Genomic DNA, 24,280 nt, shown 5'->3' with positions numbered 1-24,280 from the left:
CTTTTCTTGTGTACTGTTGTCTTTTGGCCTATACAACTTATCTTCCTCCTTAATATTGTCTGTGAATATATCTGCTACCCTTCCAGCCTTCTGCATTCAAAAACATCATTTCTGCTCTTACTGCTAGAAGGCAAACTTTCATCATTCTGTGGAATGAAGCCTGTTCTGAAATGGCCCTGTTTGGTAGCTCATGAAAGCTTATGCTCAAATACATTGGTTAGTCTCTAAGGTGCCACAAGTCCTCCTTTTCTTTTTGCGAATACAGACTAACACGGTTGCTGCTCTGAAACCTGAAAAGAGGTGTCTTTTGTAATGCTGGCCTGCGGACACTTATTTCACAGCACTAACTTCTTGATCTTTTGGTCATAACACAATCATCTTCCTTGAGGAAATAATAGCAATGAACCCAGCCCAGTGATGTTGTTTGTGAGGTACATTGCTCCCGGGATGAAATGCTGCTGAGGATGAGGACTGAAATAGACTGTAAATGACCATTGAGTGGAAAGATGCTTGCTATTTAAAATGACAGGATTGGTTCCTCTTTATTTTGTTCTAGACAGCACAGAGAGTAATAACCAGGTCCATAAAGCTTTTACCTTATTTTAGGCCAATGTCTGTAACAAGCAGGTTCTGGCAGGCAAATGATTCTATAAGATGGCACTATTTAGAAGATCAAACAGGTTCTGTAAATTCTCGTAAACCTTTTTTTTTTTCCCTTGTTTCAGTTGCCTCCTTTTTGGCTAATAAAGTGCATTACGTAGCTACAATTCCCAGCAGTATTCCTGCTGGGTCTTTGTTAGTAGATATAGAGGGCTTAAAAAAAAGGGGTCATAATATTTGGGTTCCTCCAGCATGGAATGGAGGAGTTTGTTTTCGCTGGTTCAAGGGTTACGATACCACTCTTCTCCCACAAAGGCAGAGAAAATCAATATATTTCTTTATTTTGTGTTCTCCTCAAATATTCAGTTTCTAAAAGATTCTGTGTTGACTGCTCATCCTCTGTAATTCTAGGATTTCCACAGACTCATCAATAATAAGGTCATTCTCTCACAAATGAAGGTTGGTGCCAAAATAGTTTTTATCTTTTCTGTTTCTAAAAGTGAAAATTCATCAAATAAATGTTCAATTGACACAATGTCAGGGTAACCCCTGCTTGGATGTAGTGCTTCAGGATCGCTGTACTGAGCCTCTAGGGGGTCCTACTCTATGGACTAAAACAATAATGGATACCAGAGCCCTCGGACTCCATTTCCCAGCATGTTTGGAGTCCGGGGTGGGGACAGAATGGACTAGAAACTCCCATTAAGGCCAATAAGAACGGCCATACTGGGTCAGACCAAAGGTCCATCTATAGAGCCCTGCAAATCTGCAGATATCCGTGGACCATTTTTGCGGATAGGGTGCAGATACAAATTTTGTATCTGTGCAGGGCTCTGGAGCTGTAGCACAGACTCACCAGAGCAGGTGGAGGGACCCTGGCTCCCCACAGCTGCCAGCACGGCTCTCCCTGACCTGGCTCTAGCTGGACGGGGGTGTGGGCACAGAACCCCTGTCCAGCCTTGCTAAGAGCTGGGCGGGCAGCTGTGGGGAGCCGCAGTGGATTCTCCACCTGCCCTGGGCGGGGGACCCAAACAGCCCCCAGCCTGTGTCCCTGCCCCCCAAGATCCCCCACTCACGGCAGGTGGAGGGTCTGCGCTGTGGTTCCTCACAGCTGCCTGCCCAGCTCATACCATGGCTGGGCTGAGGCTCCAAGACATCCCCCCTCCACCGGAGCTGCATTGGAGAGAGCCGTGCGGGCAGCTGGCATGGAGTCACGGACCCTTCCCCTGCCCTCGGCTGGGCGGGGAGCCTGCGGGGCAGGGACATGGCTGGGGCTCTCAGACCCCCCCCACACTCACTGCAGGCAGGTGCAGGGTCCACCGAAGCTCCAACAATTGCCCGGGCTCCCTGGCTGGACTCCATGCTGGCCTGGCTTGGGGGGCAGGAGGGTGGGGCCTCGGGGGGAAGAAGAGGGGAATGGGGAGAGGTCCACTCTTGTGAAAAGTGAGCAGGCAAGCCCCCCCACCCCCATTCTGGCACCACTGGTCACTGTCCGATGTCTTTGCTGTCTGCTTGGGACTTAACTATCTTGAGTAGTTTTGTATCATCTGTAATTTTTGCCACCTCACTGTTTACCCCTTTTTCCAAATCATTTATAAATAGTTGAATGGGACTGGTCCCAGTACAGACCCCTGGGGGACACCACTATTCACCTCTCTCCATTCTGAAAACTGACCATTTATTCCTACCCTTTGTTTCCTATCTTTTAACCAGTTACCAGTCCAAGAGAGAACCTTCCCTCTTATCCCATGACAGCGTACTTTGCTTGAGAGCCTTTGGTGAAGGACCTTGTCAAAGGCTTTCTGAAAATATAAGTACACTATATCCACTGAATCCCCCTTGTCTACATACTTGTTGACCCCCTCAAATAATTCTAGTAGATTGGTGAGGTATGATTTCCCTTTTCAAAAATCACATTGACTTCCCCCAAAATATTTATGTTCATCTATGTGTCTGACAATTTTGTTCCTTACTACAGCTTCGACCAGTTTGCCAGGTACTGAAATCGGGCTTACCGGCCTGCAATTGCCGGGATCACCTCTGGAGCCCTTTTTTAAAATTGGATGTGCTGGGCCAGTGATGAGCCAGAGCTGATCAGCCCATCAGCCTGTTTCAGAGACAGTGGCAGATTACTGCACGGGCCAACAGAGCCCCATCCCAGGGGCCCTGCAGGAGCAGCCGGAACGCTAGCCCTGCCCCCTGCTCTTCCTCTCCTACCACCCAGCTCTTCCTCTTCCCCCTGAGGCCCCGCCTCCAGCCCAGCCAAAAGCCTATGGAAACGTTGTGAGCAATATTCTCCCCACCCTTAGGTAGAGCTGGCTGAACGGCTCACCTAAACACTGCACCACGCCAGACGGAGGGCCCCCCGCTTCCTCGGCTGCACCGGACTGAGGCCCCCCCGCCTTGTGCTGGACCGGACCAAACCCCCCTCCATTTCCCCCTCCCCCCTGGAATTGGCCTGAGCTCCTCTTCTCTCCCCCCGCACAGAGCTGGCCCTCTCCCCTCCCCTGTGCGCGGCTGGCTGAGCCACTTGATGAAGCCCCCTTCCTCCCCAGTTTTGGGACGACTGCCTAGGCTGGGAGTCTGGGCAGCTGTGGGGAGCCCTGGACCCTGCACCTGCCTTGGGAAGGAGGCTGGGGTGCCCGAGAGCAGCCCCTAGCCTTTGTTGCTGCCCCCACAGGACGCGCAGCCCAGGGCAGGTGGAGAGTCCAGGGCTTCCCACAATGGCTCGGGCTCCCTGCACAGCTCTTACCATGGCCTGGCTTCTGGCTTCTGGCCAGGCCAAGGGGCAGGGCCGTGTGAGGAAGGAGAAGAGTAGAGGGAGGGGCCCCATTGCCAGGAAGGTGGGAGAGTGAGGGGCCCAAATGTTCTTTGTGCCCAGGGCCCCAATGTATCTTAATTCGCCTCTGCTCAGAAACAAAGAGACTAGTTTTAGTTTCAGTTTTGGGTTTAGGAGCTGTGAGAAGCAGAACAGATCAGGAAGGGTTCGATCAGGGAGTCTTTGAACTGCCATGGTATCCAGTGCCTGAGTCAGATAGTTCCTGGCCTATGGAGATTAGCATCCAGAGTGACAGGACACAGAGCTGGCTGCCAAGAGCCAGCTAAGACCTTCACTGGTCTCCAGACTAGGGAGCCAGGAGGGGACCCTGCCCCATCCAGGGGCAAAGATACTATGAGGGGGAGCCCTTTGAGGGGAATTGTTTAAGCCAGTCAGCATTCACGGTGCTGGAGCACTCCTCTCTGTGTACTACCTGCCTGGAATGGAGCCAGGAGGGAGCTGGCACTCAGGAAGAACTGAGAGTTGAAAACTGGTTGATTTGTTGATGTTGTAGTACTTATTAGTTAACCCTTTCCTTTCAAGGTCCTATTTTCCTGCTCTCAGTAAAGTCCCCCTTTGTTACATTGTTATTTTTGGTTTCAGAGTGAGTAGCCGTGTTAGTCTGTATCAGGAAAAAGAAGGAGGAGTACTTGTGGCACCTTAGAGACTAACCAATTTATTTAAATAAACACATTTTAAATAAATTTGTTAGTCTCTAATGTGCCACAAGTACTCCTTATTCTTTTTGTTATTTTGGGGTGTGTCATTTCTTTGCTGGGGTTTCTGTTGATGCACTTCAAAGTTTCATTCTGTGCTGGCTTTTATACTCTCGTACCTCTTAGCAGCAGCATTCATTTTCCCAAGGCACAGCACCCCATGTGTCCTGGGCACAGTGAGGAACCATCTTGGGGGAGGCACAATGTGTCACAAAAAAGAATCCAGGATGCAATCCATGCAAGGAGAGGGAAATGCCACTCTAACTAGCAAGCACTAGGTAGAAACTCAAGCCGCATCTTGGGGACAGGCTACATGAGCTACCTCCTCAGTTACTTAGATGAATTTAGTATAGAGTCTCTATGTCTGAATTCAGCTGTGCATTTCAACAGAGTGAAGGTGCTTATTCTGACAGATACAGCTATCTTATTCCTGGCTGAAAAATCTCAAATCTCTCACTGTAAAGATTGCAAAGTGTTGTAAGGGAGTAGGAGGTTGTTCCTCTACCCAGTGGTGTTGGTGGCAGAACTCCCATGTATTTTACTGGGAGAAGTGCCAAGTCCCAAATTCAATATTAATATATTCGAGCATTTTATGTAGACAGTAGCATCTTCACTCAAATAACTATTCAATATAATCAGTCCTGCTGAATACCTGTGGAGGTGTGGAAGGGAGCTGCAGTAAAACCATAGCTGCTTTGGAGTTGAAGTCATTTACACTCAAAACAGCTTCTCTCCTGGATATATATTCTAATGATGCTTTTGTATTTGGAACTGGTCCAAGACATTTCTAGCATGATCGTCATTCATGTCTAGGTTCATAGTATTCAATAGAATAGTTCATGTTCAGGACACTTCTGAAGACTGGGTTAAATGGATCTGGAATAATTCTACCATATAGTAGATATGCTGGATTATCACTTGTGCTTGACTATGGAAAAGTTTTGAAATTGAAAGCAATTTGTAGAAATGACAGGTCCCAATTAATATGACAATTCCCTGTGTAAGTACTATTCACACCTTTGTGTCTGATTCCTCAGAAGGCGTATTCTGCTGTGAGTTTGTACTGTGTGCCTAGAAGTTTGGCTGTAGTTCGATTAAAGTTCACTAGAAAGGGTATTCCTCTATAAAATTTGTGCTTGTGGGACGTGCAGGGGAAGGGTTGCTTGCACAAGCTTGATGCACCAGAGGAAACAATTAATACTGTTCACTTAGGGTAACATTTTTCAAAATTACTAAAGCGAGAGAGGCTCCTAAATCTCATTAAAAGTAAATGGGATTGAGAGTACAGCTACACAGCAAAAATACAAACAAACAAATAAACCCTCAGCAATGAGTCTCAGAACCTGAGTCAATTGACTCACGCTCATGATGCTCATGCTGCAGGACTAAAACAGCAGTCTAGATGTTTGGGCTGGAGCCTGGACTCCAAGACCCTCCCCTCAAGAGGTTTGAAATCCTGGGCTCCAGCACAAGTCTGAACATCTACACTGTTATTTTAAGGCCTGCAGTGTGAGCCCAAGTCAGTTGACCCAGGCTTTGAGACCCACTGCCACAGGTCTTTTTTTGCTGTGTTGATGTATGTTTTAGGCTCCTAAGTCACTTGGGAACTTCTGAAAATTTTACCCTCAGTCTATATAGGCTGTTTCTCTATTAGGTATATGTTTTCTCTGAGCCTTCAGCAGGGACCATTCTCTTGCATACAGTCGAGGGCACTGTAGACATACTGCGACCATATATGAACCTGCTTTTAATTGACTGAGCTTCACTGTTTAGGATGTGAGTCAATGATACTTTCTTGTTCCTAGTCAAAATACCTGCTGTTGAAACTCTTGTTTTGGCAACTTGTAGATACAACGGTTCTATGATCATCCCTAGCTTATGCTTTGTCTACACTACCACGGTAAGTCGACCTAAATTACGCTACTCTAGCTATGTTAATAACACAGCTGGAGTCGAAGTAGCTTAGGTCGACTTACTGCAGTGTCTACACCACACTGGGTTGACGGGAGATGCTCTCCCACCAACTTAACTTACTCCTCTCATTCCCAGTGGAGTACCAGAGTCAACTGGCGAGCATTCTGCCATCGATTTAGCGGGTCTTCTCTAGATTCCCCTAAATCGCAGCAGTGTTGATCCCATGGTAGTGTAGACAAAGCCTTAGTAACAGTATTCCTGTTAAAGATTCTGGCATACCTGATCTGAACTGACATCCTGGGTGATTGTATCAGAAATGATTCCATGTAATTACAGTAAACGATACCCTATCTTTTAAGCAGTACTCGTGGAGATCAATGGAAGCATATGGAGCTGTGTCAATAACACTTCTAATTATTGGGTCTTCTGATTGAAGTTATTTCAGGTTTTTTTGTTTTGTTTTCTTTTGCTTTCAGGGATGATTCTTTTGCTGATCATGTAAGATTCAGACCTACAATCCACACTTGTTGTGGAACTAAACTATTTCTTAAGGATATCAAGGAATAGGTTTCTGGGGAAGATATTGGGTACGGCATTTGTCCTGGCAAGTTTAAGTAGATCCACATCAAATTCCTTGATACTCAGTCTGCATCTTGATGGTTTTTCTTACAGGACAGAACTATCATCAACCACTTCAGACAGTGACGAGCAATACATGTTTTCCTTCAATGCTAGGGAGGCCCCTAAGACCATGGTATTCTGCCTCTGACCAAGAAAGCTCACTGTCAGATAGCATTTGGATTACATTAGTAATAATCACTTTCCTCTCATCAGCCTTCTTCCATAGGAATGCACTGTCATAGGTGTCTGTGTACATTTGGAACGGCTTCTTGAAATCTGTGAAATTCTGAACAGATGTCGAAATCATGTGATTGATTGTTTTCATCAAATATTTCTTGATGTTGCATAGCCCTCTTGAATTCTGTGTTCTCCCTACTGAAAGCTACAAATAGATCAACCAGATTAACATAGTCTTTGATCAATTTCCTGTAATAATCAGTAAATCCCAGCTATTGACAGATCTACATTACATTCTGTCAGTTGAGGGAAATTAGAGAGTTTCATCTCTTTTTGGATCAGATTTTATCCCTTCTAAACAAGACGTGGTTTGCAGAGCGCTCTTTTTCTCATCTACATAAGTGAATAATGAGCTACATAAGCTGCTCCCATGAATTACCCAAGGCTTGTGGGGGCAAATTCAGGTTTGTTGTAGGTGAGTTGTGAATGCAGCTCTTTTACCTCTGTTGTTCTGAAAAGGCTTGCAAATATCAAGAGTTTTGTGATTCCCGTGTAATCACCAGTGAGATTTTTTTTCAAGTTACACAACAATATGTTCTCTGTCTTTCATAAGCATCAGAAGTTTCAAAACATATGAGGGACGGGTATGACGTCAAGTGATTCTGCAGACACCTTCAGTTGAGGGCATTGGGTGGGGTGAGTCAGAGAGAAGAAATTATTAGAGTCGAGCAGTTCTTTCTCTGAAAGGGAATCAAGTGAACTTTGCTCTGCTGTGTGAGGCAGGGGTAAATAAAGTGAGGAAAGCAAAATGAAGATAGACGGGAAGGAATTAAGGCTTGTCTACACAGCGTCAGCAAAGTGCACTGTAGGGGGATGTGATTTGCAAAGAGCACTCACGTGCTCTGCTCTCACTGCCCCAGGTAGACCCTACGGGCACACTCTAAAAGGTACCCAGTTTCAAACAGGACTACATTTACATGAACTAGGTACCTTTTAGAGTGTGCCCACAGGGACTACGTGGGGCAGTTAGAGCACAGCACATTAGTGCACTTTACAGATCACTCCCCTCTGGCATGATTTGCCGCACCATGTAGACAAGCCCTTGTTGGCAGCTTTCTAGTTCTACAAGCCTTGCTGTGTTCATACGTTTTAGAAAAGGTTTCATAGCTCTGCACTTGTCTAATGCTTGTACTGTAATATTTGTCTGAGACGATGCTCACGGCAAAGAGTAGTGTGAAACTACTGAATGAGGGCCAGATCCCCAGCTAATGTAAATCAGCCTAGCTCCATGATTTTAAAGGAGGTAGGCTGATTTACACCAGCTGAGGACCTGGCCCAAATTTTTAGCCATGAACACTTATGTGCGTGTGACATAAGCCAGGCGGGGTAAATCCAAACCCAGCATTACTAGTGGTGCGTCGGGCCCACAGTTCAGTGGGCCCTGCAGGAACCACTACTGCTGTATCAAAAGAAAAGACTAAGAGTGCAAGCACTGCCCTTTTTCCTCTGTGTCTGACTGGCATTTGGGTTGGAGACAATGGCAAAGAAAGTAGAGGATTCTGGATGAGAGAGCAGGGGAGCTGCAGATCTGGCAAATGCTGCAGAATCTTTGCCCCTCACTGTTGGAATCTCCCATCACTGCCCAAGTGGCTGGAAATGCCTTTGAAGAGACTTACCTGCCATTTGTGTGTTTTACATTCCTCCCCTACCCCAACTACCTTTGTGACCCTTGGAACAGAAGGCCATAAGAGCTTGAGGCAGACAATGTTCCTGGCTGATATCCAACTTAACTACCTGGCATCAAGTAATGTCTTGGTTGGAGCCCTTCATGGCAGATAGCCATTTGAACAGAGCTTGTTTGACCAGCATGAATGGGATTCCAAGGAATTAATAGTGTAGGGCCCTCACTGTCCAGTGGATTGCCAGATGTTTTTCTCCACTACAGAATATGTAACCTCTCTGGGTAGGAGCTCTCTAGTTAGATAAAAAGACCGGAATTCTTGTGACAGGACTGCTTGGGCTCTTCTCAGATATGCCTGTCTATAAAACAATCTCTTGCTCAGACTGCAGACTGCACAAGATAAGTAGAAGAGACAGGATCTTTTTCATTTCTTCAAAGCTCTGCTCTCATGGAAGCAACAGTGGACTTGCTTGGGGGCAGAATTCTTTATTAAGTTAGTGAAGGATGTTGTGATGGAGGCAAATGAGAAACAAATTGCCACTAAGACCCCACCCCCAATGAGGAAAGACTGCCCTGGGTCATTTGTCCACTGGGTTGGAGCTTTAGCCAATGCGTTCTCTACCAATGGCTGAATATTCCCATTTCCTACTGGATCATTTCTCCTAGGTTTTCTCTCTTTCATATTTTTGTGATTGTGATCAGGCCAGCTTGGAGATGGCTCAACCTTGGAGGGACCCAGACTAGTCTGAAGCCATGGAGTTGCAGCACAGAGGAAGAGAATTGGAGATGTGAAAAGCTGCATGACATTCATTAATGATCTGGAGGATGTTGTGGATTGCACCCTCAGCAAGTTTGCAGACGACACTAAACTGGGAGGAGTGGTAGATACACTGGAGGGTAGGGATAGGATACAGAGGGACCTAGACAAATTGGAGGATTGGGCCAAAAGAAATCTGATGAGGTTCAACAAAGACAAGTGCAGAGTCCTGCACTTAGGATGGAAGAATCCAATGCACCGCTACAGACTAGAGACCGAATGGCTCGGCAGCAGTTCTGCAGAAAAGGACCTAGGGGTTACAGTGGATGAGAAGCTGGATATGAGTCAACAGTGTGCCCTTGTAGCCAAGAAGGCCAATGACATTTTGGGCTCTATAGGTAAGGGCATTGCTAGCAGATCGAGGGACGTGATCATTCCCCTCTATTTGACATTGGTGAGGCCTCATCTGGAGTACTGTGTCCAGTTTTGGGCCCCACACTACAAGAAGGATGTGGAAAAATTGGAGAGAGTCCAGCAGAGGGCAACAAAAATGATTAGGGGACTGGAACACATGACTTACGAGGAGAGGCTGAGGGAACTGGGATTGTTTAGTCTACAGAAGAGAAGAATGAGGGGAGATTTGATAGCTGCTTTCAACTACCTGAAAGGTGGTTCGAAAGAGGATGGATCTAGACTATTCTCAGTAGTAGTGGATGACAGGACAAGGAGTAATGGTCTCAAGTTACAGTCGGGGAGATTTAGGTTGGATATTAGGAAAAACTTTTTCAGTAGGAGGGTGGTGAAACACTGGAATGCGTTACCTAGGGAGGTGGTGGAATCTCCTTCCTTAGAAGTTTTTAAGGTCAGGCTTGTCAAAGCCCTGGCTGGGATGATTTAATTGGGATCGGTCCTGCTTTGAGCAGGGGGTTGGACTAGATGACCTCCTGAAGTCCCTTCCAACCCTGATATTCTATGATTCTATGATTGGGTTTCAACTGCCACCACTACACAAGTTTTAAATATAATACCACAGCTGTGGGGGAAGGAGAGGATGGCTCCTTCAAAGCTGCTAGCCTTGTGTCCCTGCTCTGAGAAATAAGGTGACAATAATAGAAGTATGTTTTCACTTAGATCTGCTGTGCTCGTCATGTAGCCCACAAACCGCCTAGCCTTAGCTTGTGGTAGGCTTTATCAATTTCAGAACATGGCATGGAGATCTCCATTGGTGTTGCTAAGGCTGACCTTCATGGTTGGAGGCCACACCTCAGTACTCATCCTTTAATTTTCACACAGTTAATCACAATGTGCAGCTGACCCACGTATGTGACCATGCTGGAGTGGATGGTACCATGGTACAATAGCTTTGGCCATGAGTCAGTATTGGCAATGTGTAATCCTGGAATGAGGAACAAATAAACCCATCTTGAAGACTCATACAATAAATACTTTACATACATTGAAGAATGCAGAACACTTTGCAACATTTAAACCTGACCTAGTGGGAATATGGGGTTTTTTTTGGTTTTGTTTTTTAATCTTCCAGTTCACTAAACACGTTTGAGGCTTGTAGTGGTGGGGCAGGTGTCCCTCTCCCTCTGGGTCGGAGGGAGGCACCACCACCTCACTTCGTTGTCAGGGCCTCCACCCCATATCAGGGGAATCAGCATAGGCGTTACCATCCCAACCGTTTTAACGGGCTGTGCAGCCAACCGTCTAGGGCCCTTGGACATTTCAAGCAGGTGCTGCACCCACCTTAGTCGATGGCCTCGGGGCCCTTGGGGCAGGGGCCCGGGCCGACACCAGCATTAAACAGCTCCAAGCCCTTCGGCCCAGGGCGGAGCAACCCACCAGTCAATTAGCGCTGGCCTATGGAGGCAGAGATAGCAAACCCAGTAGTCAATCTGTTCTGGGCTCTTGTAGCAGAGCCAGAGGAAACCTCAAGTGTAGGGTGGCGGAGTGGTTTGCCACTGAGTCAGCGAGGATCCCAACCACAACACGCTGGCCGTGCCTCAGGCGAAGCTGCAGCCAGGCTATGGTTTACTGTCTCTGGGCCATTTCCTCCCCTCCCCTTGGGGTGTACGTGGAACAGCAGGGTGTCCTCTGCCTCCTCTGGGTAGGTGGCCTGTGGCAGTCCCAGCAGGTCTGTGGCAGAAGTGGGCTCCCCAGCGGGCAGGGCATCACTGGGTTCAGCAGCAGGGTCAGCATCCGGGAGCAAGCAGGGTTCATCTGCCTCCTTTGGTGTCTTGGCCCCAAATGAGCAGGAGGCCCCGCCCTTTATACTTCCTGTCCCAGTGAAGTACTTCCAGCGGGAGGGGCGAGGTAGGCCTGGCTCCGCCCACTTGAGCACAGAGGGTGGTTCCTCCCCTTCTGGCTTGAAGAAAGGTCACACTGCCTCACTACCTGCTAGATATTCTTCTGAATTTCCATACTCTTTGCAGCACAGATAGAAACTGTAGGTATTGATAAGATCCATATTTCTGATCATGTTGCTATATCAATTTTGATTAGTATTGATTTAGCCTGTCAAACCTTCATCTTGGATGTTTAGTAATTCAGTGACTTGTGACCCAAAATTTGTTACATTTATAAACGAAGGGTTGGATTGTAACCTTACAATCCCAACATGAGGTAGAGGCAAATTCCTCAAGAGCAAATCAGTGTTTGTGTGTGTATATAAAATATATGTGTATGTGTTTATAGCTAGAATTCATTCTCTCTGTCTTTCAAGTAAAAATTATAAAATTTTCATAAATAAAATTGAGCATCAGCAGTATTAGCACCATTATTGATTTTTGCCCTTTCTGCTAATTTTTTTAAGTGGATCTATGCATTTCTCTTGGCGCCTGCAAAGCCTTCAGTCAGGGTCCAGCGGACGTATCTTTTCTATACACAGGAAAAAATTAAATTTTATTAAATGGACACAAATAACAGCCCTTGATTTCAACACTGGCAGATTCTGCAATCTCAATTTTGTAAGCTAACTCAAGTTACAAGCCCCGGTTGCCCCCTTTCTTGTTATTGCTTGTCTTATTTCTAGAACCTATAACAATGACTACAGCATAAGAAGTAATCCTCCTTAAATTTAGGATTTGCCAGGTCTAATGCTGTGATGATACACCTCTGCTAATCCATGCTACATTATAGGAAGAGATTGCACCTAAAAACCTGAGGTCTTGAAGCAAATTATTTTTGGTTTTAAAGCCAGTTGAAATGTTTTAATCACAGATTCTTATTTTGTATTTTCAGAAAAACGGCATATCAAATGGAGGTCTCTACAAAAGGCCATTTAATGAACACTTTGAACAAGCACCAATGTATGTTGCTGTTTTGACTTATGTGGGTTTTGGCGTTGGAACAATATTTGGCTACCTGCGAGATTTTATGAGAGCCTGTGGACTAGAAAGATGTAGCCTTGCTGCAGAAAGAGAAGAACAGAAAGTATGTATGAAAAAAGTTAGTGTATTGTGTTAAGGGCTTTCCCTTCACCCTCTCCTGGTTCCTGTCATGCAGACAGAAAGCAGAAGACCAGAAATCTGAAGTGCAAGCAATGAGATGTTTATTGGGGTTAATCAAGCAAGCATATCCATAGCTCTGTACGCTGCAGAGCCTTCCCTTCTCTGTTTTTCCCACCTCCTCCTTCTTAGCAGGCTTAATTATACCTGTAGTGCATGCTCCTGGTCCCACCTCTTACAATTTATGGTCATGTTCCATTTTGGAGGGTCGTGAGTCTGGGGGCTTTGGTACCACCTTTTTTGTATCCCATGGGAAGGGTAAGGAGTGAGGTTGTGTTCTGGCCAAGGTTGGGCTTTTCTTTGGCTTTTAGTGTGTCTTATACCTCCCCTCCCCCAATCTCCTTGCCCGTTCCAACTGGTTGCTTGACCTTGCCTTGAGACAGGAGTCGAGGCAATCTCCAAGTGTACGCTCATATATTAAACTCCTGGCATACCCAGTAGCTCTGTTTCTTATCTTTTCTCATTACACTAACAAATCCATCTGGCTGGCCTCTCCAGGAGCTGGGTTTCCTCTTCTATCTGTCCAAAAAGAAATTTTGTTCATAACAGCCCATAATAATAGAAGGAGAGGGGGTGGCAATTTGCATGATCAAGAGCTTTATATTTGCTTGAAAGCTAAAATATGTCTTGAAAGAACAAAGCTCAGGCATATGGTATTCTTTAGCATAGTAATCAACATTTTTAACCTAAGAATATGTATTTGAAAAAGTTCTTAGCAAACTGCTATTTTAAAACCGTGACTTGTTCTCTTCCTATAAACACAGGAGATGGTAAATACAAATGAAGTTCACACATAGGTAGCCATCAAGCAGAAAATAAGCTGTGATGCCAAAATATAAAACCCTGATTTATAAGAATTGTTGGAAACTGGAGCGCTATTCCTGGATAATTTGGGGATTGCTGTCACCCTAAGTCTGTTATGCTAACACATGCATAAATGATACCCCCGCATAGTTTTGGGGAATACACTGGAGTACTGTTGATATACAGTGTACAATAATGACAATATTATGATACTATCCCCTTTTAAAACTGAGACCTTTGTCGTGCTGCCTCTCGCTACTCCACAGAGAGTAGTTTGGCAGATTCCCATCCCAGGGTGTGTGTTTGCCAAGTAGATCATAAATTAGTCTGATTCTTCTGCTCCAGCTACAAAACAAAAACAGTTTGCCTTAGATGCATGCTTCAGTCTCCTCTGGCAGGTCTGCTTTAAACTGACCATATCCATATTGAATACCAGTCTGTTTGATACTGATCCAGACAATTTAAAGCAGACCTGCCAGAGGAAGTGGAAGCATGAATGATCCCAAGCAGCTACAGATGATCAATTCATGCTTGATCCCTTAGATTCCCATGAGGGCACTATTTCTAACAATCTGAGCAGCTTTCAAATATGGGCCATATATTATCACAAATGTTTCCTTCTTCACCTGTCCCCACCCCAAAATTACATTGTCTGAGGGCCAAGACTGACCATATTCATTTTTGGACTGGTGGCAGGTTTACCACTCAAAGCCTTGTGAATGATCAGGGCTAGAAATAAGTGAGGGATCCTCATGTTCCAACAAGACACCCAAGAATTGTTTCTTTCCCTGGTAGGCCCAAGATACGTGACCCTAAAGTCATGGCATTGTGATACACAGAAAAGCTATTTTATAATCATTAGTATGGATTTAAAATTGATTAGTCTATAATTTCCTTCTTCTTCTGAGCTCTCTGTAGTTTGAGTCAAGGGACCGGGAGCTACAGGAGGAAAGATACAAAAAAAAATACCAACTCCATTCAAAAAATCTGGAAGATGTTTCTGTCCCTAAAATGGGGGGTGGGTTTTGTAAGGTTTTGGTTTTTTTAAAAAGCAGCATAAGCTACGTAATGAAGTAGCAGGATATAAAGAGTTCATTATCACACTTTTGATATGTCCTCTGTGATTTGGCCACTTGTGAATAATGATGATCCTAAACATTTCAGTAAAACCTTTTTACCACACCATTGTGTATTCTGTTAATTCTAATATTTCATATGTATGTATTTGCTAACTAGTATGACTGTGGTACAACATATATATAACCCATGGTTAAGTATTTGTCAACCAAAGTCAACGCCCTACAAGAAGAAGGCATGTATAAACTGAGGTGGGAACTTCTAGTCTAGGCTGACAATATCAAAATAAATCACGGTAGGTTTTCGGGTTATATCTAATGAATCCATTTTCTTATGGATTATGATGTGCTTTTTATCCCACATTTGCTAGAAGCTCTGCATTATAATGAACCTCTCTATCTTCAAAATAACTTTCACAATGTGTATCTGGCATGACGTCTCCTCCTGGTATGAGCTTTCAGAATATTAGACCCTTTTGTGAGTTCTCTGCTACTAGGCTTGTATTACTACCAGTTTCTTAATGAATTAGTCTGCCTTTTTAATTTAAATAAATAAAGTACATAAGATGGTGACTTCCCTAGAAATGTAACCCTGTATTTGTTTTCAAACCAGGATTTTGTGCCACTTTATCAAGATTTTGAGAACTTTTACACAAGAAACCTCTACATGAGAATACGAGATAATTGGAACCGTCCAATCTGCAGTGTCCCAGGGCCACAGTTTGACCTGATGGAACGTATTACAGATGATTTCAACTGGACATTTAGGTGGGTCAGGCTACAGGTAGCAACCAACAGTTTTTTAGCCAGGGAAGTAGAAAGCTATAATGGGAATATAAGTATGCAGAATGTCATTTCTCAAGTTGGAATATGGCAACAGAACAAAACTGGATGGGTAAATATTTATTTGTTTATTTATATATTGCCCCTTCTCTAAAATCTGCTTTAATTGTAGATTTACTGGTTTTACAAAAATAGTAGTTTTCTACTTCTGACCCATCTACAAAGGGCAAACAACAGCATTTAACACTTCATCCATTAACGTCAGTGGTTCTACACCAGCTGAAGATCGAGCACTGTGCTTCTAAACACTGTTTGGGTGGGCAGCATGGAAGGAGGCCAAATTATGTTGCAAATGGGCTTTTTTTTAAAAAAAATTGCTTTAACCCAGGTAAAAACCTAAAAGAGATTTAAAGGCATTTATAACATAGTTTGGGCCCATCCACACTGCTCGGCCAAACTCTCTTATAACCCAGTTTGGTTTAAGCCTTTCTTAAGCACAGTTGTAAAAATGATTGCTTGTGCTGTGTAGATGAGACTTCTGATTTACACACAAGGATCTGCACCAATTCTTTGGTATTGAATTCCAAGCTTGGAATTGAAAGCTTTATATACACTCAGCTTCACTATTGAAATTGAGGTAGAAATGCACTACAGTGAAAACGATGTAGTGTCTCTGTTTATACTATGGTTGCTGAAATATTTTGAAAAAGTAAGCACACGTATTAGAAAGGTATTGGGTGTGTTGCAGCATGTGGGTTTTATGGATTATTTTTCAAATTATTGAAATTACATTGACATGTCTCCTTATTCTTTTTTCCAATGAATGATGCATGGTTGTTCCTCTGGTATTGGCTCTCTTAATACAGCTTGATGGAAGCCATGCCTCTGATGGTCCAACAGAGTTGGGAAGCAGATAAGCATATGTCAAATGTACATTGTTCCTGCTAAACAATCCTAAAGGCAATTTTCAAACAATATATACAGGCACTGTTTCACTCGACCCTGAAATGCAGTCATCTGTAGGATGGAATGTGGCAAACATTGTGTGGAAGCCAACAGTTCTTCTTCAAGTGATGGGCCCTGTGTGTATTCCACACATGGCTGCACACGCAGTGTCTGTTGACCCTCACATGTGCGGTACATCTCCTCATGCTCCCAACTGAAGGTATATGGGGTAGTACCAGGCAATGCCACTCCAGTTCCCTCTTACTGCCACATGGACTGATTTGGAACCCTGATCCTCCTTTGCTCTTACCAGATGAGAGACTTGCCTTTCTCTACTGTAAATAATTTAGACTTAATTTTACTCTATAGCTTAGTTAGGATAGTTAATATAGTAGATATAGTTGTAGTTTAGTAGAAGCACTCCCCAGTCAGGGCACTCAACCCCCCATCACTGATGGACTACGTCTAGGATCCCAGGCTTCAAGAACTGCGTCTCCTGCCCTCGTTCTTTTTCTATTAGTGATTGTGCCTATACTGTCTGGGAGAAGCACACATCTCAGCAAAGTGTACCATCTGTAAGTCCTTCCCGCCCAGAACCAGAAAGGCCTGTGAGCTCCATCTCTGCAAGTTCCTGATGGAAGAGGCGATGAGGCCCTGAATGCACTCAGATCCTGGCCAGGGAGACCCCCCTGTACAGCAGTTGCCACAACCCAGCAGTCCCTCTCCAAGCACAAGCCATGGTGTGTAACCGCAAATACTGAAAAGTAAGGACAAGTCCACCATGAGAGAAAAAAACACTCTCACGGGCACAAGAGCAGATCCCTGCAACGTATTGCTCATAAGAGATGTGTTCCCTCCTCCAGTTATGCCAGGTCGGGTGAGCTGTCACGCACGGACCCTGCGGAAGCAGTGCCAATGACCCCACATCTGGAGGGTAAGACAAAGAAGAAGCAGGATCCATCAGTAATGCCAGTGACCTTGGTATCAGGACTCTTGGAGTGTGCGTCTACGAGTGCAGCTCCGAATACTCCGATGGTGCCACCTCGACATCACACGGACAGAACAGGCCTGACTGTGAAACCGGGTCCCTTCGTAGTCTCCATGGGCAACCTGAAGACACCCAGAATCTCTCCCACCAATTGATTCTTCAGCGGGAAACCGACTCCCTGCTCTACAAGGGTGTGAAAGAGGGCTTCCCCCCACAATCCCAAAGGAAAGGATTCTATTCATCATGTTTCCTCATCCCAACAAGAGGCATAGGCCAGAGATCCATCCTGAACCTTCAACAGCTAAATTACATGCATCAGGAAGCTGAAATTCTCCATGATCATGTTGGCATCGATTTCCTCTGTCCACGAGGAAGCTTGGTTCATTTTGTCCATTTTGTCACCTACACAGATTATAAGTTTTACAGAGATGAGACTTGACTCAGTTGTTGTATGGGCCTTCCTCCTGGCAGAAGGCTTTGCCACAGTGAGCTCCCTAAATGCTCACATCTGCCACTAGCCCCGCACGACAGTCCACCAGTGCCTCTCCTCGTGAGGCACATGGCAGCCTGTACCTACATGATGCCCTTTGCAAGACTCCACATGCAGTGCCTACAGACTTGGCTCCTCCTGACCTACAAGCCGAACAGGGATCACATCGAATCCAGAGTCACTGTCCCCTTGGACATTCTGACCCCTCTTGCTTGGTGATCCAGTCCATCCAAGGTCATGAGTGGGACCCCCTTCAGCCCTCCCGCTCCGAAGGCCACCATCATGACAGACATCTCCTTTATGGGACGGGGTGCTCACCTGGACCACCAAACAATGCAGGATACGTGGACTCCATGGGAAGTCAGGAAACACACAAATGTGCTGGAGCTCAGGGCAGTCTGCCTCACCTGCAAAGCCTTTCTTCCCCTCTTACATGCTCTCCACATACAAATCTTTTCAGACAACATTGCCACGGTGGCATACATCAACAAACAAGGAGGGGCTGAATCTCGCTCCCTCTGCTCGGAGTTGGTCAGACTGTGGAACTGGTGCATCAGAAACCAGGTGACCTCAAAAGTTGCATATCTCCTGGGCTCCCAGAATTCCCTGGCAGACACACTGAGCAGGACTTTCCACATTGATCCCGAATGGGAACTACAGGATGCATTACTGACCAACCTCTACACATGGTGGGGTACCCCCAACTGGGATCTCTTTATGTCATATGCAAATTGGAAGCTCTCCCTGTATTGCTCTGGGGCACTGTGGGAAGAGACTCTCAGGGCAATGCTCTCCTGCTGTCATGGATGGGCCACCTACAATATGCTTCTCCCCCATCCCCGCCCCCATTCCCCTGTTGCTTCAGGTTCCCAGGAGAGTGCATCAGGACAGAGCCACCATCATCCTCACAGCACCCTACCGTCCCTGACCGTTCTGGTTCACAGACCTCATGAAGCGCTCCACCTGTGCATCAGTCAGGCTCCAGTTGTCCCCAGATCTTCTCACTCAAGATCAGGGCAGGTTCAAACATCCCCGTCTGGGCACACTTCACCTCACACCCTTGTGTTTGGATGGGCATCTGACATAGATCTTGCATGTTCCACGCCAGTGCAGCAGATCCTTAACCAGAGCAGAAAAGAATCAACCAAAACATGCTATCAAGCCAAGTGGTGTCACTTCCTGAAGTGGGCCTGCCACCACCACCATTCACCAGACACAGTGACCATTCTGGTCATCCTAGATTATTTCCTTTCCCTAAAAACATTGGGTTCAGCTCTCAGCTCTATCTATGTACATCTTGGTGGCCTTCCTTCCCCCAGTGGACAGATGCTCCATCTCTACATACCCAAGATGGTACGATTCATGAAAGGCCTGCTCAAAACCTTCCCACTGTTCACCAAACCCACACCTCAGAGGAACCTTAACCTCGTCCTCTCAGCCCTCATGAGACTACCTCTTGAACCTATGGCAACTTATACCATGGCCCATTCTTTTCATAAAAGTGGCCAGGTTGTGTCCAAAGGATCAGTAAACTAGCAGCCATGGCGGCTGGCCCTTCTAACACAGTATTCCACAAAGACAAAGTTTCCTTGAGACTACACCCCAAATTTCTCCCCAAGATTATGTCAGAATTCCATCTGATTCCAACCAATCCATCCACTTGCCTGTGTTCTGCCCAAAACCACATGCTTCCCCTACAGACAAGAGACTACACTCTCTTGATGTCATTCGGGCCCTGGCATTCTACCTACAAAGAACTAAACCCTTTCAAAAGTCTTCACCACTCTTTGTAGCCCTGGCAGAAAAAATCAAGGGGCCAAACCGTATCCCCACAGAGAATCTCCAAGTGGGTCTCAGGCTGCATACTGGAATGCTACAAGATATCAAACCTCCCCTCTCCTGGGAGCATTACAGCTTACTCCCAGGGGCATTACAATTCTACATGGGCACAAGCCACTTCCGCCACTTCACAGGCTTGACAAAGCCCTGGCTGGGATGATTTAGTTGGGGATTGTTCCTGCTTTGAGCAGGGGGTTGGACTAGATGACCTCCTGAGGTCCCTTCCAACCCTGATATTCTATGATTCTATGATTAGCAGATGTTCTGTGGCAAGACATCTGCAAAGACACAGCATGGCATTTCATACACACATTCACAACGCACTATGCCCTGGATCATGCAGTAGCCATGAACAAGGCCGTGGGACGAGCTGTATTGCAAATGACTCTGCCAGTAGCCTCCTTGCATCCATCACCACACTGATCACTGATCACAGGTCACCCACGTGTGAAATACACATAGGGACCATCACTTGAAGAGGAGGAGGAGGAGGTTACTTACTGTAACTGGAGGTTCTTTGAGATATGTGGTCCCTATCTCTGTTCCACTACTTGTTCTCCATCCCCTCTGCTTGGGACTTGACCACATTGCAGTACGAATAGGAACGGGAGTGGTATTGACCTGTGCTGTCCCTTATACCTTTGGTCGGGAGGACAAGGAGGCATACCGTGCATGTGTGGGCCAACAGACATTGCTTGGAAAAAACTTCAATTCAGCTACATGGCGCACATGCGCACCCGACATCTCAAAGAACCTCCAGTTACAGTAAGTGACCTCCGCTTTTGACCCAGTGAAGTAGAAAACAATTGGAAACTATAAGTATACAGAATGTAATTTCCCAAGTTGGAATATGGCAATAAAACAAAACTTGATGGATAAATACTTATTTATTTATTGCCTTCTTCTTTAAAATCTGCTTTAATTGTAGGTTTACTGGAAGAACTATCAAGGATGTAATCAACATGGGTTCTTATAACTACCTCGGCTTTGCAGAAACAGATGCTAATGCTTTGAAAACAGTGGCAGATGAATTACAGAACTATGGAACAGGAGTATGCAGTACCAGGCAGGAAATGGGTAAGTGGAATAAACTGCTAAATTGCTGCTATGGTTTCTATTGCTAGATGGGTTGTTCTATTGTCACAGATGCTATGATGAAACTGGATACTTGTAAGATTCTATGCTTGTTAACTATTCCTTGCTTGGCTATTGAAACGAATGTTAATTTCTTTTCAATATTATGTAATTGTTAAAAAGCTTGAGTAGATTTTTGTCCCATGTGCTAGCTTATCATCCAAGAAAGGTGCATCTGTCTCCATCTGAAAGCAACTCCAATTGCATTGCTATTCAGAAGCTCTTTCCCTGCCGGGCTGGCTGTGCAGAAATAGTCTTCTGGAACTCTTTTATGTATGATGCGGGTAGTGCAAAAATATAGAACTAAGGCATGCTAACCTTACCCATTTCTGCTGTCAGCTACTGCTGATTGCAAAGAGAGCCTGTAGTGCCTTTTCAAAGCTGTTTTGACTAATTTTGGTAACTTGCATGACTTTACATGTTACAACTTGCAAGTCTCCAGAGTTTTTGGTTATCAGTTGTTGTTGTCTCCTCTGGAGATCTCTGTTAATGGTCATAGTTATCATACTAAAAAGTTTGGACAGAAACCTGACTAGCAGTGTGTATTCATGGGAGCCTGAAATCTCTTGATCTGCTCAGTGTTCCTGCTGATTATGAAATGGTCAAGAATTTTCTATCCGAATAATTTTCCAATGGAAAATGCCTTTTTTTTTTTTTTTTTGCCAAAAATCAAAAACATTTGTGGGAAAATATCAATTTTTCTGACAAATTTCAATTTTCCACAAGGGTCTGACTGCAGGGGAAAAATGTGCTTGTTGGTGGCATTACTAGGCCCTTCCCTTCCCAAGCAATACTGCTTCTTGGCGGGTTCCTCCTGCTACCCACCTGGTTTCAGATATCCAGTTCTGGAGTCTTTGGTTAGTATTAAACAATCGCGTTTATTCTAGAAATGAAATCATAAACACTGTAACTCTGTTGGTTAGGCAGAGTCACAGTGGCAGAACCTAGCTAGCAGATAATGCCGAGCCAGATAATGCCAAAGAATTGGTAACAGTATATACAATATATATATTAACAACTGATTAACAATTTACCAATCACTACAGAACATGATGGAGTTATTGACAGGTAAACAGTACCCTTCACATGAATCATAACCATAACAGGACTTTGAGACCTGTGCTTCTCCGGCCAGGAGTCCCTTCTGCACATGTGCAGGTATACAAAGGTCACACCGTGGACACCTTGATCAACAGCCCCTAGGCTGCACTCCCTCTACTATCCCTATACCAGGGATCGGCAACCTTTGGCACGCGGCCCATCAGGGAAATCCGCTGGCAGGTCTGGACGGTTTGTTTACCTGCAGCGTCTGCAGGTTCAGCCGATCGCAGCTCCCACTGGCCATGGCTTGCCATACCAGGCCAATGGGAGCTGCAGGAAGCGTCCAGCACGGTTATTCTCTAAGGTGCCACAAGTACTCCTTTTCTTTTTGCGAATACAGACTAACACAGCTGTTACTCTGAAACCTTTGATTTCTTTCCTGTTGGAAATGCTGATGGCTGGGAAGATGAGGCACTTGTTTTTAGGGATTCTAGCTATTTTTAATAAGTAAGCATTAAAAGGGAACCCAGATCTCTTGCATTCATAATTTCCTCTAAAATGTACAGCCTTTCAGAGGGAGAGTTACAGTGAGCAGAAGGCGGAAATGGGTTAAAAAAGTAGGAAAAGGAGGTATAAGGATGGGTTTAGATCATTTGGTGTTATATCTGTAGTGCTGCTTTAACTCTGTGCTAGTTAATACTAAAGCAACTTTACAGAACTTGAATTATTTACTCACCCACTTAGGATGAGTAATATTTTTCGTTTGACTTTTTGAGTGAAATAATTTTAATTTTTTTATCACCTTCATCGTAATAAGGTTGGGCAAGAAGCTTTTTTTCAAAACAATTTATTTTGGTTGAACTTAAGTACTTGAAGTATTCATAAATTGAGGTATAATAGCTAACACTATAGACTCTTTATGGTCCCAGACCAGGAAAGCACGTAAGCATGTGTGTAAGTGTGAGCACAAATAGTGCCGTGGAAGTCACACGCATGTGTAAGGTTTCAGAGTAGCAGCCGTGTCAGTCTGTATCCGCAAAAAGAAAAGGAGGACTTGTGGCACCTTAGAGACTAACCAATGTATTTGAGCATAAGCTTTTGTGAGCTTATGCATCTGATGAAGTGAGCTGTAGCTCACGAAAGCTTATGCTCAAATACATTGGTTAGTCTCTAAGGTGCCACAAGTACTCCTTTTCTTTTTACACATGTATAAGTGCTTTGTATGTTCAGGGCCTTAATTAGTAAGCACTCTTTCTAAGCACTGATAGGTCTGTGTATGAAAAGAATATTTCGTTTCTTGGAGAAGTATAGTGAAGAGAGGGGAGAATGAAGAAGTAAAATGAATACAGTAGTTATTTTAAAAACAAATGCCAGATAAAAATCTATAATATAATAAAACTTGGGCCTGAATCTGCACGTCCTTGTGTAGTGCAGAGTGCATGGTAGATATAAGATGCTCCTGAATCAGAATGCGAGTATTTTTCAGGTGCTTGGCTTTGGAAATAGATTAACATGGAAATTTTAATGTTTCCATTTATATATTTAAAATTACATCTCCATTTTACAAAAGAGATTGGAATCAAGGCAGAATATTGCCAAAGACAATACTTAGGGCTTGTCTACACAATTAGACCATGGCAAGCAGGGGTGTGAATCTACCCCACACTAGCCTGCCACAATCTAACTGTCCCTGTCCACCCTGATGACATGAGTTAACAGTTTGTTAATGCGCTTTGAGCTAGTTCTGGTTCAAAGAGGATTAGATCAAAGCACTCTCAGGGTATGTCTACACTACGAAATTAGGTCGAATTTATAGAAGTCGGGTTTTTAGAAATCGTTTTTATATAGTCGATTGTGTGTGTCCCCACACAAAATGCTCTAAGTGCATTAACTCGGTGGAGTGTTTCCACCGAACCGAGGCTAGCGTCGACTTCCGGAGTGTTGCACTGTGGGTAGCTATCCCACAGTTCCCGCAGTCTCCGCTGCCCATTGGAATTCTGGGTTGAGATCCCAATGCCTGATGGGGCAAAAAACATTGTCGCGAGTGGTTCTGGGTACATGTCGTCAGGCCCTCCCTCCCTCCCTCTGTGAAAGTAATGGCAGACAATCGTTTCGCGCCTTTTTCCCTGAGTTACCTGTGCAGATGCCATACCACGGCAAGCATGGAGCCCGCTCAGCTCACTGTCACCGTATGTCTCCTGGGTGCTGGCAGATGCGGTACTGCATTGCTGCACAGCAGCAGCAACCCATTGCCTTGTGGCAGCAGACGGTGCAATAGGCCTGAAAACCGTCCTCATCGTGTCCGAGGTGCTCCTGGCCACCTCGGTAAGGTCAGTCAGGAGCGCCTGGGCAGACATGGACGCAGGGACTAAATTAGGAGTGAC

At 45.0% G+C, this 24,280-nt stretch overlaps 1 protein-coding gene across 1 annotated transcript in view; it reads left to right on the top strand.

Moving 5' to 3' along the window:
* SPTLC3 (serine palmitoyltransferase long chain base subunit 3) overlaps window positions 1-24,280 on the top strand; it is a 127,187-nt gene that overhangs the window by 33,666 nt on the left and 69,241 nt on the right. The window contains exons 2-4 of the mRNA XM_048846266.2: window positions 12,531-12,722; window positions 15,290-15,444; window positions 20,650-20,798. Coding sequence (XP_048702223.1) covers window positions 12,531-12,722; window positions 15,290-15,444; window positions 20,650-20,798 — 496 coding nt within the window. The remainder of the gene's footprint in view (window positions 1-12,530; window positions 12,723-15,289; window positions 15,445-20,649; window positions 20,799-24,280) is intronic.

The sequence above is a fragment of the Caretta caretta genome, chromosome 3, assembly GCF_965140235.1.
Source record: "Caretta caretta isolate rCarCar2 chromosome 3, rCarCar1.hap1, whole genome shotgun sequence".
In the NCBI taxonomy this organism is placed as follows: domain Eukaryota; kingdom Metazoa; phylum Chordata; order Testudines; family Cheloniidae; genus Caretta; species Caretta caretta.
The sequence above is the reverse complement of the archived record's forward strand: the minus strand, read 5'-3'. Positions and strand labels throughout refer to the sequence as shown.